General features: G+C 40.7%; 1 protein-coding gene across 1 annotated transcript in view; it reads right to left on the bottom strand.

The window, feature by feature from the left end:
• Positions 1 to 24,292, bottom strand: part of NRG2 (neuregulin 2) — a gene marked incomplete at both ends in the record, with an annotated part of 189,959 nt that extends 165,667 nt beyond the window's left edge. Inside the window, one exon of the mRNA XM_083360290.1 lies at positions 23,845 to 24,292. Coding sequence (XP_083216416.1) covers positions 23,845 to 24,292 — 448 coding nt within the window. The remainder of the gene's footprint in view (positions 1 to 23,844) is intronic.
• Between the last annotated feature and the right edge of the window lie 1,335 nt (positions 24,293 to 25,627).

Below are 25,627 nucleotides of genomic sequence, written 5' to 3'. Positions count from 1 at the left end.
CAATTCAAAAAATAATATCTAAATAATAGATAGTACGGGAGCACTGAAATCCAATAAGACTCTCAAACATTATTCATGGGAAATTAAAATTTTCTTAGTCTAGCACTGGAATTATATCAAAGTAGGTGTCAGATCAGCATTCCTAGGAATAACATTTTATATTGGAGGCGTCTCATTTTGGAAGTGGCTAGTAGACTAGTAGAAGATCCCACATCCATCCTGTGTACCCATTGATTCTTTGATCACTTTGTTGTTAACTTATGGCTTACCTTTGCTACCCAATGTTTTAATTTTTGATGCTTTGATTCATATCATTAATTATCAGCCTTGGTGGAGCAGTGGGCTAATGCCTCCTTAAGTAACACCAGCTGCCTGCAATTAGTGCAGGTTCGAGTCCCACCAGGCTCAAGGTTGACTCAGCCTTCCATCCTTCTGAGATAGGTAAAATGAGGACCCAGATTGTTGGGGGCAATTAAGCTGACTTTGTAATAATGCCGCTTGGGGGTGTGTGTGAAAGCCCTAATAAGCAGGCATATACATAGAATGAAGGCTACTGCTAAGCTTGTAAGCCGCCCTGAGTCTTCGGAGAAGGGCGGGATATAAATGGAATTAAATATATATATATATAACATTGGAAGCTCCGATATTTGAAAGGTGGCATATAAATTTAATAAGTATTTGGGTTACTATCAGAAGGAGGCTGTGGTCAGCAATCTTTAGCCAAAGTTTGCATTAAGTACACTTTCTGGCCTACTCAAATAGGGTATTGTGGTAATCTGTCTTGGAGATTAGTACAGGAGAACGCTCAAAGCACGCTTCCTTTTTCTGCAGCTAAATCATCAAAATCTTGAAGAAACACACAAAACATCTGTGCCTTTTTCTGCAGTTATTGAGGCGCACCAACAAATTCAGTGATTCCAGATCAATGCAAAAAAAAATTCCAGTTAATGTAGATTAGCCAAATCTGAGCAGTCAAGGTAAGTAAATTCAAGGTGAGCATCAAGCAAAAAGGCAACTGTGATAAAACCCTTACCCAGTTCTGAATGAGTCCTGTTGAGTCAAGCTCTCCAGACAAGGATAACCACAAACAGAAGGGCATTTGGCTCAGCAACATTCTAAACCCAGCTAAAAAGCTAACAGGCAATTGGATCTGTAATGAAATCATATCAGCGGAGGAACTACAGGTAGCCCTTGATTCACAACTGCTTGCCATTCAAATTACCCATTTTCAAATGGACTTGAAAAAAGTTACGACCCATCTTCAAAGTTCCAACCACCCTCATGGTCACGTAATTGCATTTTGGGTGCTTGGCAACCAGCTTGCATTTGTGACCAGTTGTAGTGTCCTGCAGTTGTATCATTGTATTCTGTGACTTTTTTGCCACTTGCAAAAACACCCATTGGGTTCTTAAGAGCATGTGCTTCCCTTAATAACCATGGTGATTTAATGGCAGTGGTAAAAATGGTTACAAAATCCAATCCAATCACAAGTTGCCTCAACTTACAACCACCAGCAACTTAGAACTGAAATTCCAGTTCCAACTGTGATTATAAGTCAAAGACTACCTGAAATTAAAATGTTAATCAAATCTAGTCACTTGATTTTGGGATCTGAGATGGTTAGGATGGATGAAGGTTTTGTAGGGAGTTCATCTGCTGCTAAGGATTACTATATAGAGTACACACTATTCTTCTGTGGATGAAGTGGCACTAGTCTCATCCTTACCAGGGAACTTATTGAGCTGAGGTTACAATCATGTTGAACCCTGACCCTAACCCTAACCCTAAATGGCTTAACTCATTGTTATTTTTATCCAAGAAATCAAATAAAGTGTAAAGCACAGAAGATTATTCCAACTGCTATGTCCTTAAACAATAACTCTGAATTCTCTTAAGGTTCCATCTGTTCTACCCCGCATTTCTCAGGTGGTTTTTATTTCTTAGCAAAAGAAGAAAAAAAATAATGAATCGGTAAAGTAAAAAGAACTGGAAGCCTGCAGTTTGTTTTTACATGAAAGTCAACTGTTGGACTCACCCAATTCTCCTGCAGCAGCTACACTGCTACCTTGGTGGTAAAAGGGATGAGCAATGAGGTTTGAGGCCACCTAGGCACTTGCAAACTCCGGCAGGTGTGCCTCAGAGCTGCCATTTCCTTTCATCGTATTGGGAGCAGGAGGAAAGTAGATCAGCCTGAAAAAAAGGAGAAAGATGAAGCAGAGCCATCAGTCCACACTGAGGCTGGCCTAACACTCTGAGACAGTTGTTACAATCGGATCATGATTGTGTGAACACTTACATGTAAGATACCAAAGCCAGGGATTGGGGCTTCTACTGCTAAACAGGGGGCATGTCTGTCAAACAACCAGGTCACCAACCACAGATGGACTGCAGGAGAAGCTTCTTTTTGGTCTTGCTCCGGATACTTTGTATGATAAAACTGAAAAATGTTGCAGAAGGACATTTTCATTTTACAACGTTTGCCTTCCTCTCAATTCACTGCAGAAGCAAAAGCAAACTGCAAAATGACCCAGAAGAAATAAGGCTAGTTTAGCCAACAGGATGAACAACTTGGGAAGATCATTCTTGTGTTCTCTCCCCTTAAGAAACTGAGAGAGGATGTAAGAACCCTAAAGTACAATGTTTAGATAAACACACATACAGGACACATACCAGAAAGAAAGGAAAAGAAATACTATTTCATAAACAAAAAATTATGTTTAAATACTATGTGCCAATCTTAATGTCAGAAGAGAAGCACATTATTTGCTGGAAATATTATCACAACCTATCTCAAAAGCAGTTCCATTGTGGTAACAAAAAAACCCCTAACCTTTATCAGACAAAAGTTACTTCTTCCATTTAAAGGTAAAGGTAAAGGTTCCCCTGCACATCGTTTCCAACTCTAGGGGCCGGTGCTCATCTCCGTTTCAAAGCCGAAGAGCCAGTGCTTGTCCGAGGACGTCTCTGTGGTCATGCCAAAGGGTACAGAACGCTGTTACCTTCCCACCGTAGTGGTCCCTATATTTCTACTTGCATTTTTTTTACATGCTTTCGAACTGCTAGGTTGGCAGAAGCTGGGACGAGTAACAGGCGCTCACTCTGTTACGCGGCACTCGGGATTCGACCCGCCAAACTGCCGACCTTCTGATCGACAAGCTCAGCGTCCTAACCCACTGAGCCACCGCGTCCCTTTTTTTCTTCCATTTACAGGTATATATATTTCAATTAATTGAAGAGCTGGGATTAAATATCAAACTAACATCTTTGTTCAACAATCCATAATGGTCTGTTTCATATATAAACAACAATCCATAAAATGGTTGGATTGCATATCACACTAAGCCAACAGCAAACAAATTACCTTATTGCTTAGATTACCTTTTGGTTACTAAGAATAATTACCATTTGGAAGTCTATGAAGATTCTCAGTCATCCAGGTCATGATTGTCCCAAAGGTGCTTTTTCAAGAGTCAACTGGACTTTCCAATTTTTTTTTCCTTGAAGATGTTTCGCTTCTCATCCAAGAACCAAAACTGAAGAAGCTTCTTGGATGAGATGTGAAAAGTCTTCGAGAAAAAAATAAAGAAAATCCAGTTGCCTCTTGAAAAAGTACCTTTGGGACTTCCATTTGGAAGGGAACCAATGAATAAGAATGAACCAACTTGTGGTGTTCCCCTGCATTCTTGCAAAGGAAAACAGGTGAGACTCTCCCAAATCAAGACCTCAACTTGAAGAATGACTCAATTCTTTACGAAAACCAAAAGTTAAATTGCAATACTGGCATGTAGTCTGCCAGTACAATCTCAGGCCATTCTTTTTTTTAAATGTTTCAGAAATCAGTTTATAGAAAGAAGATTGTACCATTTCTCCTGTACAATGTCTCCATGCCCTTAGTGTAGTAAAGCTTCAGTGTTGTTCTACGGCAGAGGTTGCCATGAAAACCTTCACCCCAGTCAATTTAGCAGCAATGCCATCACAATGTTTGTTTCCTTCCAGATACCCTTTAACCCATTTTGTCACCCAGTATTAGAGTATTATGTTAATATAAAACAAATAACAGATTCCACCTTTATCTAATTCCACCCAGAAAAACTTTTGCACCACAGGCAACGTGGCAGCCTGCAAGGAAACCACAGATGTTGGCCCGTAACTGCACTGCAAAACAGAAGGAACCTGCAGCCATATTTGTGGCTAATCATTGTTGGGACACAGTTTTGGGGTTCTGGCATACTCCTTCCATTGGACAGGCAGCTGGTTTCCACAATCTTTCTTTCTCTTTGTCTACATCTCTCTTGGGATCCCAGTTTCCTCAAACACAGGGACAGCCACTGCCTCAGGAGTCCTGTGGATGAAGATTTCCTTTTCCTCTGCAATGTCAACTATGACTGCAAAGTTTTAAAACATCCCCATGGTTTTCTATCTTAAGAACACGTATATAACTTAAGAACTTGAATCGAAAAGTGTATCAGTTTTGCTGTGCTACATCGCCTGCAGATACGGTCTAAACCAGGGGTAGGCAACCTTGGCTCTTTTATGACTCGTGGACTTCAACACCCAGAGCAGAGCCAGATCAGGAATTCTGGGAGTTGAAGTCCACGAGTCATAAAAGAGCCGAGGTTGCCTACCCCTGGTCTAGACAAAAATAAAGAATCAATTCTCATTATTCACAATAGGTGGCAATTTGGCTTCAAATACAAATATGAACCTTATTAAGAAGTCTTGAACCATAGAAGTTTGGAGCTGTGCACACAAATTGCTGGCACCCCACTTCCTAGCCTTATTCAGCATTGAAAGCTTATCATTCCAACCGCCAATCAGAATAGGAGATTAGACTTAGTTCTTCCTCCTCATTCCCAAACAGCAAATTTTGAATTAGTACAAATTGACTGAAATTACGTAACATCTGCTGCATATATAGTGGAGCTGAATCAAGACAACAGCTGAAAGACAGCAGTGCTAGACTACAGTACAAGACTAAAGATTCAGCAATAAAAAGACGATAGCACTACAAACTTCAAATGATTAGAGGAATTTCTTTTCTTTCAAACTGTAGCAATTAAAAATTGTTTGAAATGCAGCATTAAGTTAATATGGCTATATAAAATGTTATTTTAAAAAGATATTGACTATTTTTTTTCAGAAACAGCAGAATGCTTCTTTTGCATGCATCAACTATAAACGTATTTTTCCATAAGAACAATTATCTTGGTTTTTTGGTTGAAGTTAAAATTAACAAACTAAAATATCTCAACAGGTGGCACGTTTAAACATTTAAAATTTGTGTAACAAATAAAAAAGGTATGTTTTTTCATTACCTTAGATATTTAGATACCTGAGATCAATTATACTTGAGATCGTTAGCACAGCTAATTCATTTTAGAATGCCTCATGAGAGCTTCAAGATAGATTCATGAGTAAAAAATTCCTGTAACGTGAATCTATGAATGCTAATAAAAGAGATCTTGTAATACCAGTCATATAGGAAACTTCAGGATTTCATTTGGAGAATACTGCTGAATCAGTTATATAAAATTTTCCAGAAAGGCATAATATATGGAATGGGACAACTCGCCACAGTCAGTTTGGCGTGGTCAGCTCACTGCCGCCAGCTTGCCATCACCAAGTTGCCTCTGCCAACTCACTGCCACCAAGTCACTGCAGGACAACTCCACATGGCCAACTCATCAGGGGAACAACTCACCACGGGTGCCCAGAAGGAGAACTGGGCAGGATGGTTAGCAAGCTGGTGGACAGAGTGCAGAGCGGCAGCTGTTTCACACATCCTGATGCTGCACCGAACTGTGAGCTAAAGAGGCCGGGGATGGTGGGGATGGTAGCAGTGTGTGTGTGTGGGGGGGAGGCAGGGAGGCAATGGCAACCAGGGGTGTCCCATTTTTACATCACCACCCTGCCACTGCCACGCTACGCTCTGCCCACCCATTTGTTCATCCACCCGGCTCTTTCTCTCTCTGGCTGCCTGCAACGAGTTTTCCCATGGCAAGTTAGCTGTGTAGAGTTGTCCTGCAATGACTTGGCAATGGTGAGTTGGTAGAGGTGACTTGGCGGTGGCGAGCAGGCCACGGTGAGCTCACCATGGCGAGTCGTCTTAGACATATAATAGAGACTAAGCAGAAGACAGAAAAGACTTCTGGGGCAAGTTACGGTAAGTCAAAAGAAAGAAAGTACAGCATTTTATATCCCTATCTGTAAACTTCCTGAAAATGACCCAAAGTTATCAATGAAAACATCATACCGATATTCCCAATTTTTTAGGAATATAAGTTTACCCATATAAATCTATCTCAAGAATGACATGATACATGATTGTGATACAAGAACATTTTATAATTTTAGAGAGGATAACTCTCTAAAATTACTGGTGTTACTTCGAGTTATCAATGTCCAAATATCAAACATAATGGATAAATTATTGATATAATATTATTGTTCAAAATTGAATAATAAAAATATAGTTTATGTGTTTAAAAAAACAAAAAAGAATTGAGATTCATCCCAGCTATGCAAACTAGACTGCTAATGACATCTTGCTTACATAATTTATTTGATTGTGTAAATACTGCATCATACAGTTAGTGCTTTTGATGGCATAAATATAGTGTATTTATTTTATGATGCTTACCGTAATTCTATTTTAAAATGATTTAACCTACAATGTAGTTTACTAAAAAAAAGTTATTTTCTACCTCTGAGAATTATATAAAGCATTGCACATCTAAGACTCGAGGAATTTCTATAAAACAAAATTGGATGGCATTCTTCAAAAATTCTATCTAGCCATGTTAATGCCTTAAGCAAAAAAAGAACGATGTAAGAAGAATTCTGAAAACAGTTATTATTAATATTATCAAATTTATAAATACAAATTTATAATAAATTTATAATTGCTGCTAACACACTAATCCAAGTAAGAAATGTAGCTCTTCATTTCTTTCAATTTTTTCTAAACTATAAGACAATAAATCTGCTAAATATGAATTTCAACTGTTCAAGGACAGTAAGTACCAAATGACTAAAACTAATTATTGGTTCTCTTCCATCATCCGAAATATTTTTTTAGTAAAATCAAACAAGCAAATATTTCCATGTACAACATACATAGGTTATTTCTGTCACAAGTCCAGTATTGCATACAATTTATATAATACATTTTTTGTGAAGTATCTGCTGCACTATTTATACATTCAACCCACTTTTTATTCCATTTCTATCAAACTTTCTTCTCCAGCAAATATCCAAAATGGCTATCTTAAACATAAAAAAACATAAGTTTTAAAATTAGCACCGAAATAATCTCTAAAATAGTATCTAAAATCAATTTCCAGTTAAAGAGAGCTCTGCAGATTTTTTAAATGTTCAAAGAATGAGGCAAATTTGGCTCTTGAAGGTGGAGATTCCAACATCCTGAAACAAAACAGGCATGAGAAATAAGTTGTTGGGGAGTTCTGGGAATTGAAAAGTTGCTGAGGTTGGGTAAAAGCTTTAGTTAATCAGGTCCTAAGTCTTTTAGGATGTCAGAAATACAAGGTTGGTAAAATAAATCAAAAATTTATTTCAAAAATTAAGAAAACCTGTTCAGCTTATATAAAATTCAAATGGGATGACAAAACAATCCAATAAGTACGCACACGCACGCACACACAAACACACACACACACAAACAAAAAGCATTTAAAAGCAATGAAAACAATAAAACACTAAAAACATACAGATTAAAATTATCAAATTTATGTATTTAACAATTTATCAATCTAGACCAGCCTTTCTCAACTGGGATTCTGTGGAGCCCTGAGGTTCTGTGAGGGATCCCAGCGGGGGGGGGGGGGGTTGTGTTATTTCATTTCAAACTTCAGGCACCTTCCAATACTGGCATTTGCAGTGAGGATAATATTTACATGTTTTGATTGTAACTAGAACGGTGTAAGATAGAAGTTATATGCCATAAAATGGGCAGCATATAGATTTTTTAAAAAGTAAAAGTGAATTATATTGAGAAATGTTCTTTTTTTTTGCAGTTTTGATGCAGAGACTTAAAAATTATTTCAAGGGCTTCTGTAGGGTAAAAAGTTTGAGAAAGGCTGACTTAGACAACAAAAAGTAAAGCAAAAACTAAATTATTAATATTACCATCATAAAGGTACACTATTGTGAAATATTAATATTAAAACTATACAGATGCAATATAAAATAAAATGTTGCATGTAATGTTAATGAGATTTACTGAAGTCATCTAAATTGTAAAACATGAAAAATGGTTAAAACTTAGCATTATTAGCATAGAACTGTGAAATTTATAATACTAAAGGAAGAAATTAAGATTAACATTAAGACTATACCACCCATATTATAGTAAAGATCAAGAGCAATTTAAAATTAAATCCCAGTTGACTTAGACCTTGTCACACATATGTAAAAGCATAAGTTTAGCTAGAGTCTCCCTCTGATTTCCATCTCTTGCGAGCAATCGATTACAGCTTTACATGCTGCAGGGTAACCCCTAGCAACTTTATTAGATGGATTATAATATTCTCAAAATGTACGTCCTGGGAAGACGCACTTTGGATGTTCCTGTAGAATGTGCACTAAAAAAACAACATGTTCAACAGAATCTTTTCTCAAAAACTGTCAAAGGAAGGGTATTGCACCAAGCAAACATAAAGGCCTTTCTGTATTTAGATACTAGGATATGCCACAGATGCTACTGTATACCTGCAGCTGTCAAAAATAGGGACACTTTGAACCCTGCTTAGATAATTCTGATATTTTGTGCTTCGACTCAGAGGTGACTTGATCAAATTCCAGGGAAAATAGACAGGAAAACAAAAGTCCAAGAGACAGACTGAAATCCATCCTCCAAACTTGAAGACGATAGGCCCAGAGAGAAAAAAGATAGTTTAGACAGTCATTTAGTGTAAGATATCAATTCACATTAACTTCTGCTACCACTACACTAGCTTCAGTACATAGGTTCCTTCATGACACCAAGAAGGAACTGGAATGAGATTGAAGTTGCTCCAGTGAGCTAAAGGCAATATGTAGATCCAACTATAATAGCCTTTTTGCTTTAAATAATTTTAAAGCAGGAATACGATCACCCAATATTTAAAAAATTATTTGCAAATATACAGCTATGAGCACTTTGGGCAGTATAGCAGGCACAAGACTTTCTTTTTCAGGAACTATGAAAAAACGTGCCTAAATATCTTACCTACTGAACAGGCATGTTATATCCCGGCCAATGTCATGAATTTAACCTTTTGGTAATAATTTATATGTTTGCAGAATTGTATCAAGATCCTCAATACTCTTCTGAAACTTATAAGAGACCTAGATAATATAACTGCATCATCTGCATATAATAAAAGTGAAACAAATTTCTCTCTCAATTCAGGAGCTGGAAAGTCCAAATTAATTAAGTAGCCTACCTGGTTGTTTATGTAGAAGTTAATTAATAACAACAACATCTCTCTTCCCCAGGTCCTTAGGAAGGACTTGATAGATGGCTAAAAATACCAAATCAATTCAAACATCAGACTGTGTGATGAACCATAATAATAATAATGAGAAGGCAAAGAACTGGAGAAAATCACAAAATACAAAGACCTGCAAATAGACGTAGAACGTCTATGGCAAAAGAAAGCAAAGATAGCATCAATAGTGATAGTCACCTTGGGTGCAAATCCAAACCATCTGGAGCACCAGCTGAACAACCATTGGCATTCACAAAATTAGCATTAGTCAACCAGTAAAGGCAGCTCAGTTTGGAACAGTTTACATTCTGCAGCATCATGAAACAACAACAGCTTGCCAATCCCAGGTCCTTGGGGACAACTTAATAGGTGGATAGAAATGCCAAATCCAATTTCAACATCTGCTTGACTGTGCAACGAACAACAACAACAACAACAACAACAACAACAACAATAATAATAATAATAATAATAATAATAATAATAACGACTCTAGGATACATTCCTGCTTGGGTCCCTTTTCTATCAGTATAGTTGCTGTCCAATAAGCATGGGGGTTATATCGGGCCATCAGCTTCATGTATTTCTAATTACAAATGAGAATTGGCATATGCCGGTTAATGGAAGAGGCTTCCAACTTCTTCCATAACTTACCTCAATGAACACAGTCAAATGTTGACTTAAATTCAATAAAGACTGATACGGGGAAAGTGCAAGAGAGGCAGAATGTTTCTCTATTAAATGAGGGAGAAGTGCAATCTGGTAATGGTAGATCAGCTCTCCCTGAAGACAGTCTATTTCTCTGCCAGAAGATTTGCCAGTTATAGGTAACCTCTCCATTTGCAGCATATGTGTCCGGCACAGAGCTTGGTAGCTGCATCAAGCATATAATTTCTTGGGGCATCTTTCTTCCCATTTTTCAGACTGCATGCTCCAATCCGTAAGAATGCAACTACTGTTGCATACAGGTAGTCTTCAACTTACAACAGTTCATTTAGTGTCTGTTCAAAGGTACAACGGCACTGAAAGAAGTGACTTATGACTATTTTTCACACTTACAATAATTGCAGCATCCCCATGGTCACATGTTCCAAATTGAGATGTATGGCATCTGACTCTGTTGCAGTGTCCCAGTGTCATACGATCACCTTTTGCAACCTTCTGACAAGCAAAGTCAATGGGGAAGCCAGGTTTACTTAAAAACCATGTTACTAACTTAACAACTGCACTTAACAACTGTGGCAAGAGAGGTTGTAAAATGGGGCAAAATTCACTTAACAACTGTCTCACTTACCAACAAATTTTTTGGGCTCAATTGCAGTCATAAGTCAAGGACTACCTGTTCTGGTCTGCATATGGAAATAAAAAAGCCAGTGTAACTGCCCACCAAGATATATTATTCTTAACTAATTCAGATCGTATTTTTTTAAAAAAAACTGCTTGGCCCCTTCCCTGGTCACAACTCTTTGACCGGGAGCCAAAATGGTAGGCCCTCTAAAGCAGGGGCCCCTAATCTCCGAGTCGTGGCCTGGTATCAGGCCACGGCCCATTGGGAACTGGGCTACATATACAGCGGACGAGCGCAAATGTGTGTGCGAAACTCCATTTGCGCAAATGGAGCTTCACACGTGAGCCTTCTTGCCCACCACTTGTGTGCAACCATCCCCTCTGCCCCCCTCCCGCCCCGCTGCCACTGCCGCCACCAGTCCGCAGAACGAGAAAGTTTGGGGACCACTGCTCTAAAGAACACCTTCACCTGTTTTGATCTTGGTCTTTGGTGAAAATCAAGTATAGCAATCTAACAATAGTGCAGACCATGAAAACACCATTATTCCCCAGTCATACAAAAACATGGGGAAAAGGAGGCAGTACATATTACTTTAATAAAATTCAGACACTAGGTTACCACTGGTGATTCTCACAGACGTGCCGTATCTAATGTACGGTATGCTCATATACACACTCTTTTAGACAGGCAGGCAGAATAAGCTAAATCCACCAAACGTGTGAATTTGAAACTCATCTAGAAAGCTGAAGAAAGTTGACAGGGCCCACATGTTGCTCTCTTTCATCTAAAGGTACTGCCAACTTTAAGTCTACATGCTGCTTCTCAGAGTCCCATTTTCCAGATCTCTGAATATCTGTGGAGGTTCATTGCTGCTATTGAAAAATGTTTTTCTACCTTAATTGTCATTCAAGGTGGCTATTCTTAGGAAGGATATCTGCCAGGGAGACATTCTCTTCTCATGGACTGCAATCATCACAATGTTTTTCTCCAGTGATAATTAAAGCTTAAAAAGGAAAACCTGATAACATGTGTTCTAACATGTACCCTGGGAAAATTGATCTTCTTCTTTGTGTGATGTTATCTGGAAATCACTCGTTCTGCTGTATGGAAATGAAGCTTGTGGAAGAAACCCTTTCCACTGAAAGTAAAAAAAAAAGAACTATATTTGCTGCCTTTTAATCATCATCATCATCATCATCATCCAGTGAGGCACTACTTTGATGTGGTTGTGGGGCTTGTGTACACTCTGAGGAAGATGAGAGTTATGCTAGAGGTTCAACCATACTAGACAGGTCTCATCAGAGGAGTCAGACAAAGAGTGTCTCTCCCATAAAAAATATGGTGAGACGTAAATTTCAGATTGGCATACTGGCTCGGATGTCGCCCAGGTTAACAAGATCCGCGCTAGATGTTGGAGTTCCTGGATATCTGGTGAAAAATGGGTTACAGGACTCAGGACTGTTGGCTGAGCTATTAGGGCCAGCAGCTGCAGAAGTACTGGAAGAAAAGATGTTTACCTGTCACAAATACACAGTGATTGAAAACAAAGAAATAATGATCTGTTATTACAGATCAAGTCCAACAAGAAGAGGATATCTAAAATGAATGCACCAGTTCTGGAAAAAAAAACATCCAGAATCAGAAATAAGAGAACAGAGACTAGCAGATCAATGCCGATTTATAATACGAAATAAAGTATTCACAGAAACAGAATTGGATGAACTGCAAAGGTTTACCCAGGGCAAAGAAATCAAAGCCTTGCCAGAAGTAATTCAGAATGTAGAGAAAAGCCAGGGGGAGTTGGCAGTGAAGGAATCCAGCAGAGATATACAACTGTTCTCATTTGGAAACCAGGTACCTCTTCCTCAGGAAGAACAAAGCCCTCTAACTAAAGAAATAAAAGAATTGAAATAAAGAATAACTGAGCATTAGAACAGCACAAAAACAACAGAATAAGGCTGCCTGCATTAAAGCTTGTTCCAAAGAAACAGCTAGAACTAGCATTAAAAGATGCAAATACTGCAATATCAAGTATAAGCACCAATTCACTGCAAGAAACAAACCAACTAATGTACAGCACAGCTGCAGTTATAACTGAATACTTGGGATGCAAAATCAACAAAGAAGAAAAACAAACGAACAGTGCTCCACAAAAATGGAAGGTTAGACTAGAAAATAAGATCAGCAAGTTAAGATCACATGCAAGCAAGCTAGAACAGATGAAAGAAAAGAAGCTGAAGAACAAGAAGACCAAAGAATACCTAATCAAGAAATACCACTTAGAAACAAGGAAGATCAAGGAAGCACTGGAAATAATAAAGCAGCAAATAACAGCTATAGCCAGAAAAATCATTGACAGCCTCTATCTACCAAGGCAAATAGGTGGAAGTGGAATGCTGCAAGTACATCAGATGATTGAAGAAGAATATCTGAAGGACAATGATGAAGATGCACTGAAATTAGTATATCAGGAAGGCTTACTGAGTACTGGAGGGACCAAACTGGCCTACAAGAAAGACCAAATGAAGAACAGAATAGAGGCATGGGAAGAGAAAGCACTACATGGCCAGTACATTAAAAAAAATAGCTGGGAAAGCAGATAATAACAAGACCTGGCAATGGCTAAGAGCAGGAAGAAGAAAAGACCGAGGGACTAATTCTGGCTGCACAAGACCAAGCCTTAAGGACAAATGCATACAAAGTCAAAATTGAGAAGACAGCAACAGACAGTAAGTACCTATGCAAAGAAGCTAAAGAAATGGTGGACCACCTGGTAAGCTGCTGCAAGAAGATCACACAGACTGACTACAAGCAGCAGCATGACAAAGTAGCAACAATGGTGCATTGGAAGATCTGCAAGAAATATCATTTGCCTGTAAGCAAGAACTGGTGGGATCATAAAATAGAGAAAGTCATAGAAAATGGTAAAGTTAAACTGCTCTGGGACTTCAGAATTCAAACAGACAAGCACCTGCAACATAACACCCCGGACTTAACAATTGTCGATAAGAAAGACAAAAAAGTCTGGATAGTGGACATGGCAGTGCCTGGAGACAGCAGAATAGAAGAGAAAGAACTGGAGAAGATAACAAAACACAAAGACCTACAAATAGAAATAGAAAGACTGTGGCAAAGGCAAGCAAGGGTAGTACCAATAGTAATAGGCACCTTGAAGAACGGTCGCAAGAGTTGAGTACATCTAGTCTAGTGAAAAGAAGGCCTGGGGCGACATGATAGTAGTGTTCCAATATTTGAGGGGCTCCTACAAAGAAGAGGGGGTCAACCTATTTTCCAAAGCACCAGAAGGCAAGACAAGAAGCAATGGATCAAAACTAATCAACGCAAGAAGCAACCTAGATCTAAGGAGAAATTTGCTGACAGTGAGAACAATAAACCAGTGAAACGGCTTGCCTTGTTATGGGTGCTCCATCACTGGAGACTTTTTAAAAGAGATTATCTAAAATGATAAAAGTTCTCCTGCTTGGGCAGGGGGTTGAACTAGAAGACCTCCAAGGTCCCCTCCAACTGTTATTCTGTTACGATTTAAATCAAATCCACCCTGTCAAGAGGGCATATGAACATCTGAACTGAACATTTGACTGACTTTAAAGCTGACACAAATAATTTGAAACAGATATTTATTTTACTTGTGTTTGTTTATAGATTTTTGGGAGATTTTGGCTATGTTATTTTTATTAGCAAATTCTTGTTTTTCACTGACCCCATCAAGACTCAGAAAAACCCCAAACCATAGCTTTATCATACAGTAAGCAATGACTGTGTTATATAGAAAACCACAATTCTAATTGCTGACTCAATAAAACAATAAAAATGCCAGGATATTAACATCTCAATTCTTGCCTATATATTATCAGTATATACCCAGACTCATACTAATAAAGCTACCCTTCTCTATAGCAATTGTTGTAGGAAAACGAATTAGTCAACCAGTTGACAATTATTATTGACCAACCAAATTCCACCAATGTAATAGACAGTTCTCAGGAAATAAATTGTTCCAGTTCTAGCTTGAGAGGAGCCATGACCAAAGTGCCTTCTTATTTTGGGAGAACAATATGTTTTACATACTTCAATCCTAGATTTATTTTTCTTTCTGTTATTACTTCCTGCCAGGTATATTACTAGTATTATTAGATCAAAAAAAAACCTTGGTACTATGGGTATTAGATCAATCATTAGCATCCTCAAGGTCTCATTTAAGAAGACTCTGGCTGGAAGGAATATTTAGCTTTCACTTGGGGTTAAAGCCTGGGTGTAGAACATCCTCTGGATGAATGACTGGTCATTCATTGTTCTAGAGCAGGAGTAAAATAGCTAGAAAAGTCATGTTTATGCAAACACTTGGATTGGGAAACATAAACCAAAAATGACTCAGAGAAGTACCATATAATTATATACAGAGTCAAAGGGCTCCTGCCACTGCCAGGGGTATCACTGTCCACCTCAATCAGTCTTAAATACCTGGATGCCAAATATTTCTGGCCAGCTATTTCTGTCCTGGCAAGCAAACAAGCCTCTTTTCCAGAAGAAATAATAGGTATTCAATAGGTAGGAAAGCAGGCTATATATGCGATGTCCTGGGGGTGGAGATTTTATCTAGTAGATTATGCTGTTTCAGTTATTTCCTTGCTGGCTATCAATTAGTAACACTATGTACAGTGAATTGACAATGCAATAAAGGAAGTTGTTACCATGAAAGAAGACTAAAGAACGTGCCTTTGCTTAAATTGCTGTGCCTCCTTTTCACAATTACAAAGAAACTTTCCACTACATTAAACTGACGCAGTGGCTCAGTGGGTTAGGACGCTGAGCTTGTCGATCAGAAGATCGGCAGTTTGGCGGGTTGAATCCCAAGTGCCACATAGCAGAGTGAGCGCCTGTTACTCGTCCCAGCTTCTGCCAACCTAGCAGTTCGAAAGCACGTAAAAAATGCAAGTAGAAAAATAGGGACCACTGCGGTGGGAAGGTAACAGTGTTCCGTGCGCCTTTGGCATCTAGTCATGCCGGCCACATGACCACGGAGTCGTCCTCGGACAAGCGCTGGCTCTTCGGCTATGAAACGGAGATGAGCACCGGCCCCTAGAGTCAGAAACGACTAGCACGCATGTGCGGGGGAACCTTTACCTTTACCTATATCGGGCATAAATTATTTAATTGTTTTTTAACTTTTGTACTTTGTTTTTTAATATTTATTGCCCTGTACACCGCCCTGAGTCCTTCGGGGTATAAAGGGCGATATAAAAATTTAATAAATAAAATTTAATAAATAAATAAATAAACATCCTTTTTAAGAATGAATTCTACATTCACCTAGATTTGCCAGCACAACTGCTTCACAAATGGCGTGGCCAAGAGTAATATGCCCAAGCGGAAAGAGAGGACAACAACAACTGCTTCACCAACCTGTCTATGCTCTCTGCCTTTGACTACTAATTGCTGTTTATATGATATTATAAAAGGCTACCTTAACAATCCAAACAATTGCTGATCTGGTGGATGGAAGAAAAAGCACAAAAAGAAGAGAGAGCAGAGAAGACAGAAAGGGAGAAGAAATTACAGGTCGTGTAAGGTAGGATAGACAAAAGAAAGAAAAAAAAACACCCAGTCCAGGACTGCACCCACTAAATCAGCCAAACAACCAAAATTGAAGAATTCCTTCTGCCCAGAGAAATTGTAGGTAAACCCATTCCTAATTTTATCCAAACCTCAAAAGATTTAGGGGTGCCTGAATGGGATTTCAAAGAGATAGAAAAACAATAGCTGCTAGAGTTCTCCGTCGTCATAAAAGACAAGCTATTTGAGCATTTTAATTCTCTCCCAGTCCTTCCATCGCCCGCTTCCCTCTAACTCATTTCCATAAATGACAAGATAACACAGTGCCAGGACTGGAAAAAGATGTTTCCAAAGGGTAGCTCAAACAAATTTATGGCTAAGCCTTCTTTACAGCACATTTATGCCCAGGGCTTTTTTTGTCGTAGAACGCTCAGAACGGAGTTCCGGCACCTTTTTGGGATGGAACCTTGTAGGATAGGCAAGGCGGGTTGTATGACATGTGTGAGTTCCGGCACCTTTTTCTTTTACAAAAAAAGCACTGGTTATGCCCATTTTCGAGCAGTTAGTCTTATGAGTAAAAATCTAGACTCGCTGAACAGCAGCTTTGAAGCTTTTATTCATAAGCAGACTGAAGGAAACTCCACTTTTATTGAAGCTCATGAGAAAGGTCTGGATTAAGGTCTGTTGTTTATCCAGACCTTTCTCATGAGCTTCAATAAAATTGCCTCAAACCACATGATGGTCAGCAAATAAATTTAATAATAATTCACTGGGTTAAGAGTCCTAAACAACCTCAGATTAATAAACTGTTAAAACTGATAATAGTGTCCAAGCCAAAATCTCCATCACAACAGAGACGAATACTGCTAATTCTGCCTGTCATAAAACCCTGAAGCATGTTCATTTCCTTCAGCCAAATCCAAATGTGTTACATATATTAATGAACAGCCTAAATTTCAGTTGCTAGGTCACAAGAAGAACAATCTTAATTTCTCTGTGACAGTTTCAATAATGTAAGCCCCAGCTCTGTGCAGCTGACAGTCTGCAACCTTAACCTGGAGGTAAGCAGATTTTACTGACATCTAAACAAGCTACCACAAGCATCTTTGCTGATTTTCAAGTTTTCCATATCTGAGTCTTCCATATCATGACTAAGGTGCCTGCTATTGGTGATTCTTCTCCATGTATGCCTTGGACAAAGCATGATTCTGGGGATCAATCTGTTAAGAGATAAGAGTTCAAGGATGCTGTATAGTAGATACCAGCCTTATCAGACGTTTTGACATTTTGTCTAAGAACAAACAAGATGGCATTCTACAAAGACTCAACAGACCAATGCAGACCTTAATGCAAGCTGCTGCTACTGCTGAACCTCTCTCTTACTAACCTTAGCAACTAATGCAACTGATTTTTCAACTGGCCTCTGGAAATTCTACAGGTAATTAAGGCTGAACATTTATTACAATTCTACCAGATCAAAATGCTTTTAATGATTATCTATTTAGTCCACTCCACTCTCATAAGCATATCAAATACATTTGGTACCAAGTTGCAAAATAATAATGAGAAATGTGCGAATCTTTGTTCCCAAGCTCATACTTCGGTTGGGGGTGATTTTAATGCAGAGAAGATTCAGGTGATCAAATTCTGTATGCCCCTCCAGCAATTTTACTTGATCAAATTAGACAACCAATTTCACTTGTACATCCTGAATAATAATATATTTGTGTAACCAATCTGCAGAATTTACCTATAGTATTGTTCAGGATTCCAAATATCATTTTTTCACTATTGCATTATTTCTTGCAATTTATTTGAAAACAGTAATAAAACTGATAGTTAAACCATGGACAGAAAGCAACCATTAACTCTTAATATTGAACTAATAACTATTACTAAAATTCAGAATGCTTCCTAATTGGAAATTGCCAATTGTCTATAATAGGTAAAATTAAAAGAAAGGCCTTATAGTCAATAAAGTGTTTTATTTCACTAGATTATTGGGACTTTTAAGAAGAAATGGTGATGTTGAACAACTTGATCATTACCCATTATACATCTCTTGTCCATATCCTACAAGAACGTATTTGCTATGGGCAAAGTAGACATACTACCCATATTAATGTCAGTTTCAAACCTTCAAACAATTCGGTCTGCAGCCATCTTTACTTCGTTTTCAGTTGCCACAGCCATGGGAGGGGGAAGATGTATTCTTTTAGTTTAACCATAACAAATACTTTCTTGTGGGAACCAAAAACATAAAATCTATACAAAAATTAATGAGATAAAAAACAAAGCTAAGAAGTTAAAAAGATGGAGGGAGTGGTCTTAAGCCACTAACCACCCCTAGGTTTGCATGGTTGTTGGATTCATGCTAATTGACATGAATCAGGCCAGAATAGGGAGACCCAACCTCTCTTGATAATCTATACCAGGGATTCCCATCCAGGAGTGCTTGCAAAAGAATAAAAAACAACAAAGACATTAAAAAGAAAAAGTGTCCTAAAAATAGGGAAAAAAAGACTAACACATATCCTTCCTAGCTGATTAATACATCAGTGTTAGTTTCCCACCCCTTGTGAAACAGACCAAAAGAATTTTGAGCTACTAAACTACTAAATTTGTTTACAAATTGTTAGCCTGTCAACTACATATTATATGAATAACAAAATAGTTAACAGAAAAAAAAATAAACATATTACTATATAAAATTATAAAAGTAATAATTATTAACAGTAATAAAAGACAAGATTGAAATTCCAAAACTCCATTAACAAATTGCTATTGTAATGAACTCATAGAAAATCTACCAAAGCTTCAATCCCAAATCATCACAAATATTTGGTCCCAGATCAAATACCCACATTTGTTTCTTAATACCATCACTTATCAATGGTTGGTTGACTGAATACAATAAATCCAATCTCCAAGGACAATCTATCTTCCTCCCAAAAATCAGATAAGATCATTCCCCAATTAAATGTAATAAGTCTATTTCCCAGTCTCCCTTCAAGCCCCTTTAAAAAGACCTATTTGCTACTTATTCACCCAAAGAGTTTTCTGCTATTATATAAAAGCACAGGGTTGAGCTTCAGGAAGATATATGAAGTCAACTCTTTTATTTCTGAGTCTATATTTCTTCCCAGCCAATTTACTGCAGGGAAAACACAGTCCTTATGAATGTTTTCCAGTGTCTATTGTTTCTGAGTCTGCTGCTTTGAAAACATGTTCTTTCTGTGGGTTTAAAGTATTCAGGGTCAATTTCTTCAGAGTATTTTCCATGGTCTTTATGAGTTCATCAAACCTTTTAGAAAAAAATTCAGTTAAAATTACATATTGCTAAACAATCTGTTCCCCCCCCATGTCAGCCTCCTCCTCCTCTCTGTAATCCAATATGTTGTTGCTCAATGGAATAGATAAGTAAAGCAGGGAATAAGCAAAAAATAATAATCAGAAGATATTTTCTGATTACTTTGATCCAAAAACTTTTTACAGGTTAATAAAACAGATTCCCTGCAGTGAATATTTAATAATATGTAATTCAAATATAAACACTTTTGCCATCCATAGGCACATGCTGTGTTTCCATACAAAAAAGAAGAGTTGGCGAGAGCAGTCAAATAAATCAAAGAAAGAAAGCAAAAAAAAAAAAAAAAACAACCAACCCAAACAGAATCCAACAGGATTTGAAATAAGTCAGCATTCAGCCAGTCAATTAACCTTTAAAGATGAAGAACAAAAGCAAAAGTTCAAAAAGTGAAGTTAAATGTCCCAGGCATGCTTATGAAACGTTCTGCTGGTAGGAAGAGATGTAAAAAAAAGACAACTGACTTTCCAGAGGCTCCCACAAGGAGCTGCAATCGTCAAGATTCCCCCTCCTGGGTGGGTCCACAACCATCCAAAGGTCATCTTAAATCATTCCAAAGCATCCCATTCAAATCCAGGGGGAAAGACTTCCAAAGAACTAATCCTGGCAGCAAATACTGGCTGAGAATTTTAATCTTAATTTTAATTTTAATTTTAATTTTAACTGGGGTTTTATTTGTTCAGGGACGGATATATTTTTTTAAAAAAATTGTTTTTAACTTTTGTATTTTTGTTTTTAATCACCCTGTAAACCGCCCTGAGTCCTTCGGGAAAGGGCGGTATATAAATGTAATAAAATAAATAAATAAATGCAAGAGTGTGTAAGTAAGAGAAAGAAAGTCTCTTACTCTTCAGCAGCCATCTTGAGGAGGAATCAGTTTCCAGATAATTCTCAAGGGTAGCCCCATGTACAGCACATCCCATGGTGACAGATGAACTCACGCAGTGGCTTCATGTAGATGTTAAAGAGGAATAGAGAGAGCCCTGAGTCTTGCAGTACCCCACAAAGCAAGGGGCCATGGGCCAGAGCCTCTAGCTGCCAACCAATGCTGATTGGGATCCACTTCGGAGCTGACTAGCTTAAAGGGAGAGTTACATTCAGTGTTATACACAAATATTGATATACTATTTTTATACAAATGTTGTGTCAGAAAGAAAGTAATATCCTACAAACACACACACACGCACAAGGGTCTCTTAATGGGCTTAAGGGGTCAAGAGTGAATTAAAGAGCTGAATATCCCAAGATAACCTCAGCAGTTAACTGACAGCTGGTTCAAACAGGGGCAACTACAAAAGTAAATGCAGGAATGAATAAGACGGCTTGAAAGAAAGAATGGCAAGTCCTGTGAAATAAGAAGCTGACAGAATTCCAAATAGCGAAAAAGAGTCATTGTACGACAAGAGACATTTCAAGTGAGGAACCTCTGCAGAAGGACCTCTTGGCACAATCAGGAGAAAGGAAGGGCTTGTTTGTAAATCTGCACAAATGCTCTAGCTCTTTGGGATGAAAAGAATACAATGATGGTTTGATCACAGAAAGAGCTGAGTTATAAAAGATTTACCAAAGATGGAGAGGGATGCATGAGGTACAGGAGTGACACAAGTGGTGACAATAACAGGAAAAAAAATGCTTATTTTTCTCCCCTTTACCCGGCAGAAACATATGAATGGCAGCAGTGTTTTCTCTCTCCTTCTCCCCTCCCCCTTCCTTTGGCTACTGGCATCAAAGGTCTATTGGCAATCAACGCGCTGACATTTTTCTGAATTTTGCTTTGCACATGTTTGTGAAAATCAAATTGAAGAATAATTAGTTGAAAGCACCATTTTACATTCTCTCTCTATTGGTAGCTTAGAGGATCCATAATTTTTATTTTATTTTTTATTTTAATTCCATTTATATCCCGCCCTTCTCCGAAGACTCAGGGCGGCTTACAAGCTTAGCAGTAGCCTTCATTCTATGTATATGCCTGCTTATTAGGGCTTTCATACACCCCCCAAGCGGCATTATTACAAAGTCAGCTTAATTGCCCCCAACAATCTGGGTCCTCATTTTACCTACCTCGGAAGGATGGAAGGCTGAGTCAACCTTGAGCCTGGTGGGATGCGAACCTGCACTAATTGCAGGCAGCTGGTGTTACTTAAGGAGGCATTAGCCCACTGCTCCACCAAGGCTCTGTATATAAATCACTATGGCTTCCTCAGATTAGAAGGAATGTAAGAAGGAAACAAGGAGTGCAATGTGTAGGCTGCAGCCTATGTTAGTAACAAGAGCTTACTTCCAACTATAAACATGCTTAACTTTATAATCTTAAAGTGCATAAACTGGTTTTTTTAAAATCTTCAGTGTTACTGCCAAATGAGAACATATCAGAGAGGTTAAGTAATTCTATTTTAATGATCTTCTGTATCATCTGCTTTGAAAATCTTGTTTTACGCTGTATAGACTGGTTATCCATCCTAGAGCATTGTGCTTTCTGAAATCATTCACTTAAAAGATAATGTGCATTTCAAAACAAAAACCATTGGAACTCTTTTTCCTGAAGATAGGAAAAGACAACAGTCATGAAAAATAAATCAGGACAAGTTATTTGACAAACAGGAGATTATAAAATGTATAGAGATCAGTCATTTGCATGTTTTCTTCCAAAAACCCTCTCACAATGTATGAATTTTCTGCTCCTATAATATCACTTTCTATTGGACATAATTTAGTGTTCGTGAGCTAAAAAGGCAGGTCTAGAAAGTCTATGGCACCAAAAGGTCTCTCTCTTAATCGTCTTAACTGGAAGAAGAAAAAATCAAAAATAAGGAGAGAATATGGCATTTGATTTGAAAACAATCAAATGCCAGAGACCACGTGTGTGAAAAATACAACATAAAGTACTGGCACATGATACTAGGTATCTAAAGCAAATCTGAAAAACCAGACAATCCAATTTTAAGATGTCTTCTACATTAATTATTTTACCGGGGCAAGTAAATTGAAAACAAATGATGAAACATTAGATTTCTCACTGTTTTCGTTGTTCTCCTAAAGCAGCTGGAATGTCTCCTGATGTGACCAAAGCAATGGCACTGATAAGCAGCAACCTTTTCCCATGATGCCATTTTCCAGATTGAAATCAGTCATCCAAGTCAAAGCTGCCCTCAATGCCTCTGACTTTTTTCAGAACAAATAGGTGCATCTGATGATACATGTGATTGAACTGAACAAAGGACACTCAAAAAAGCAATTAAAATTCACTCTCTCCTAGGTGGTGCTCCAGTGAAATCTAGAAAGTCTGGACACACTAAGCCATTATCTTTTCTGAGTCTGGGTGCACTGTGACTTTAGCTCCAAGGCTTTTTCAAACTCTCCAATAGGTCTGCAGCAACACTGTAACTTTATCTCTTTATTTCCCATGCACTCGCTCAGCAAGCTCAGGTCACACATTGCCATAGGATTAGGATCTTGCTGTTCAGTGGCCCGATCCAACATCAGTCATAACAACACCACGTAAACGTCAATGAAATCTAGAAAAGGTATTCAGAAGTCTAGGGTTTCTAGAACTTTCAGAACAACAGGTGAATGTTTGAACAGATTAGCAAGCGGCATCCTGCTGGATGACAGGGTATTATATTTTTAAAAGATGTCATCAGTCTCCAACTGTGAATCTCTTGGCCACGAACCCTTAGTCCATTACTTTGCTCAAACAACAACTACTAGGGACAGAAAAGACACAACGACGAGGCAGAGCAATGTAAAGCTGACAACGCTGTCCTAGAGTTCAACAGGCAGAAAGGCATCATTCCGATGGACAACTCCCCCATAAGGGGGAGCCGAGGTCTTCTTTCCACACCGGTCCCCCAAACTCTCTGACCCAATGGCAAATAACAGAAGACAAAAAGAAAAAGCACCCGAAGGAAGGGCGCCACCGAGAATCGCTCCCTTTCACAACGCAGCAATCCAGACGGAGAAACGCGATCGGACCTCCGGCGTTAAAGACGCGAGGGGGCTCGGTCCCTCGGTCCACAAGGCGGCCGGGGGAGATCGGGGAGGGGAAACGGCGCGCCTTTGGTAAACCGAGGCTGGCAGCCCCCACCCACCCACCCACCCACCCACCCCCGGCGAGGCAACTTACTCACCGCAGTCGGCGCACAGGATCCGGCCCACGTCCTTCTTGAGGTTCCTGCCGCTGGTGTCCAACGGGGCGAAGGAGGTCTTGAAGACCAGCGGCTGCTGGGTGGGCTCCAGGAAGAAGATGTAGCGGTGGTTCCGCTTGACTTTGAAGCAGGGCGCCGGCATGGAGCCCACGCGGATGAGCTGCTCCTTCTGGAGCCCGCCGCTGTTGAGGGGCCACAAGTCCAGGACCTTCACCAGAATGCCGGACGTACTCGGCGTCTCCTCCTTGCTCCAGTTGCCGGTCGCCGGCGTGGGAGAATCCGCCGCCGGCAGCGCCTGCACCTTGCCCTCCAGCACCACGGCCGCCGAGTACGCCTGGTCCTGCACCGAGCGCAGACTAGGCGAGTAACAGGCGAGCGACACGCCGATCAGCCACATGGAAAAGCCGGGCGCCGTCAGAGCGCTCCTCATGCCGAGACAGCCGCAGCCCAAGAGCCTCTCGCCCCTGGCCCTCGTCCTCCTCGCGCGGCCCAAGCCGCCGGCCCAGGATGGGAGATGCCGCAGGCCGGCGGTCCCGCTCCTCCACCTGCCGCTGTTGCCGCCACCGCCGCCACCGGCGGAGCTCTTCTAACGCCTTCTGCTCCCGCCGCCGCCGCCGCCGCTGCTGCTGCACTGAGCCTGCCGGTCCTCGCCTTCTTCCCTCAGGAACGGCACTGAGCAGCAGCACCAGTCCTGCCGCATCCAGCCGGGCCATTTGCAGGACGCCGACGCGGCTCCAGCTGCAAAACCGGAAGCGGCGTAAGCTCGGGCCCAGCCGCGGAGCTGCGCAGGGGCTGCGGAACCCTTCCCTCCTCCTCCTCCTCCTCCTCCTCCTCCTCCCTCCCGAGGAGGACTCCTGCTCCGAACACCTAAGAGAAGGGCGGCCGGAGGGCGGCGGCTTTAGCTCTGGCTCACTCATCGCAGGAGGAGGAGGAGGGGGACGGGAGGCTCCTTCATCCGCGCCCCGCCTTCTGCATCAGGTCGAGGAGAGCGGCGGCGGCGGCGGCGGACCCGGAGCCTCCCTTGAGCGCCGTCGCCAGCAGCGCCGCATCCCAGCTAGCCGAGCGAGGCTGCCGGCCTGGGGGAGAGCGCGGCCCGACGGTGGCTTCAGCCGAGCCCTCGGGGATCGCTGGCGGGCCCCGGCGTGGCTCCCTTGCGATGCCGCCCCGCTTTCACCTACCTCTAGTCTAGTCCGTGCTGTTGGAAGGACGCCCTCGAGTCGCCGGCCGGAAGGCGGCAGCCGCTTGCTCCGCGGAGGGCGCGCGAGCCGCGAGCGCTGCAGCCAGGTGGGCGAGCTCCGGGGCGAGGGCTGGGGGAGGGGAGGGCTGGGGGAGGGCTGGGGGTCCCATTCAGTTCGTTAAGACGGAGCCGCGCGCGAGAGTTCGACCGCCGGGCCTGCGTCGGGGGGTGGGGTGGGGGGGGCAGCCGCGCGCGGGCAAGGGTGCCGAAAGAGCAGGGAGCGCGCGCGCGCCTACCCCGGCCCACGCGCGCCACCCCGGAGAGCCGAACTGCATTCCGGGGACGCCCCCCCCCCGCCCGGAAGGCTCGGCTGCCCATCTGCTCGCAAATGCCGGAGTCCCCCCCCCCAGGAATTGGGAGGGGAGCTTCCCGGTTCCCCAGACTGGGGGGGGGGGGCTTGTCGTAGCAAGGCCCCGGCGCTTCTCGTCGAGCCGAACCGGCCGGGCGATTTGTGTTTTCTCGGCCAAGTTCACCGAGAGGGCAGGAGGGATTCCCCCTCATTTGCATAAGTTGTTGCCCAGAGGAATT

The sequence above is a fragment of the Vipera ursinii genome (genome assembly GCF_947247035.1).
Source record: "Vipera ursinii genome assembly, chromosome: 3".
Classification (NCBI taxonomy): Eukaryota; Metazoa; Chordata; class Lepidosauria; order Squamata; family Viperidae; genus Vipera; species Vipera ursinii.
This window is presented reverse-complemented; position numbering and strand designations above follow the sequence as displayed.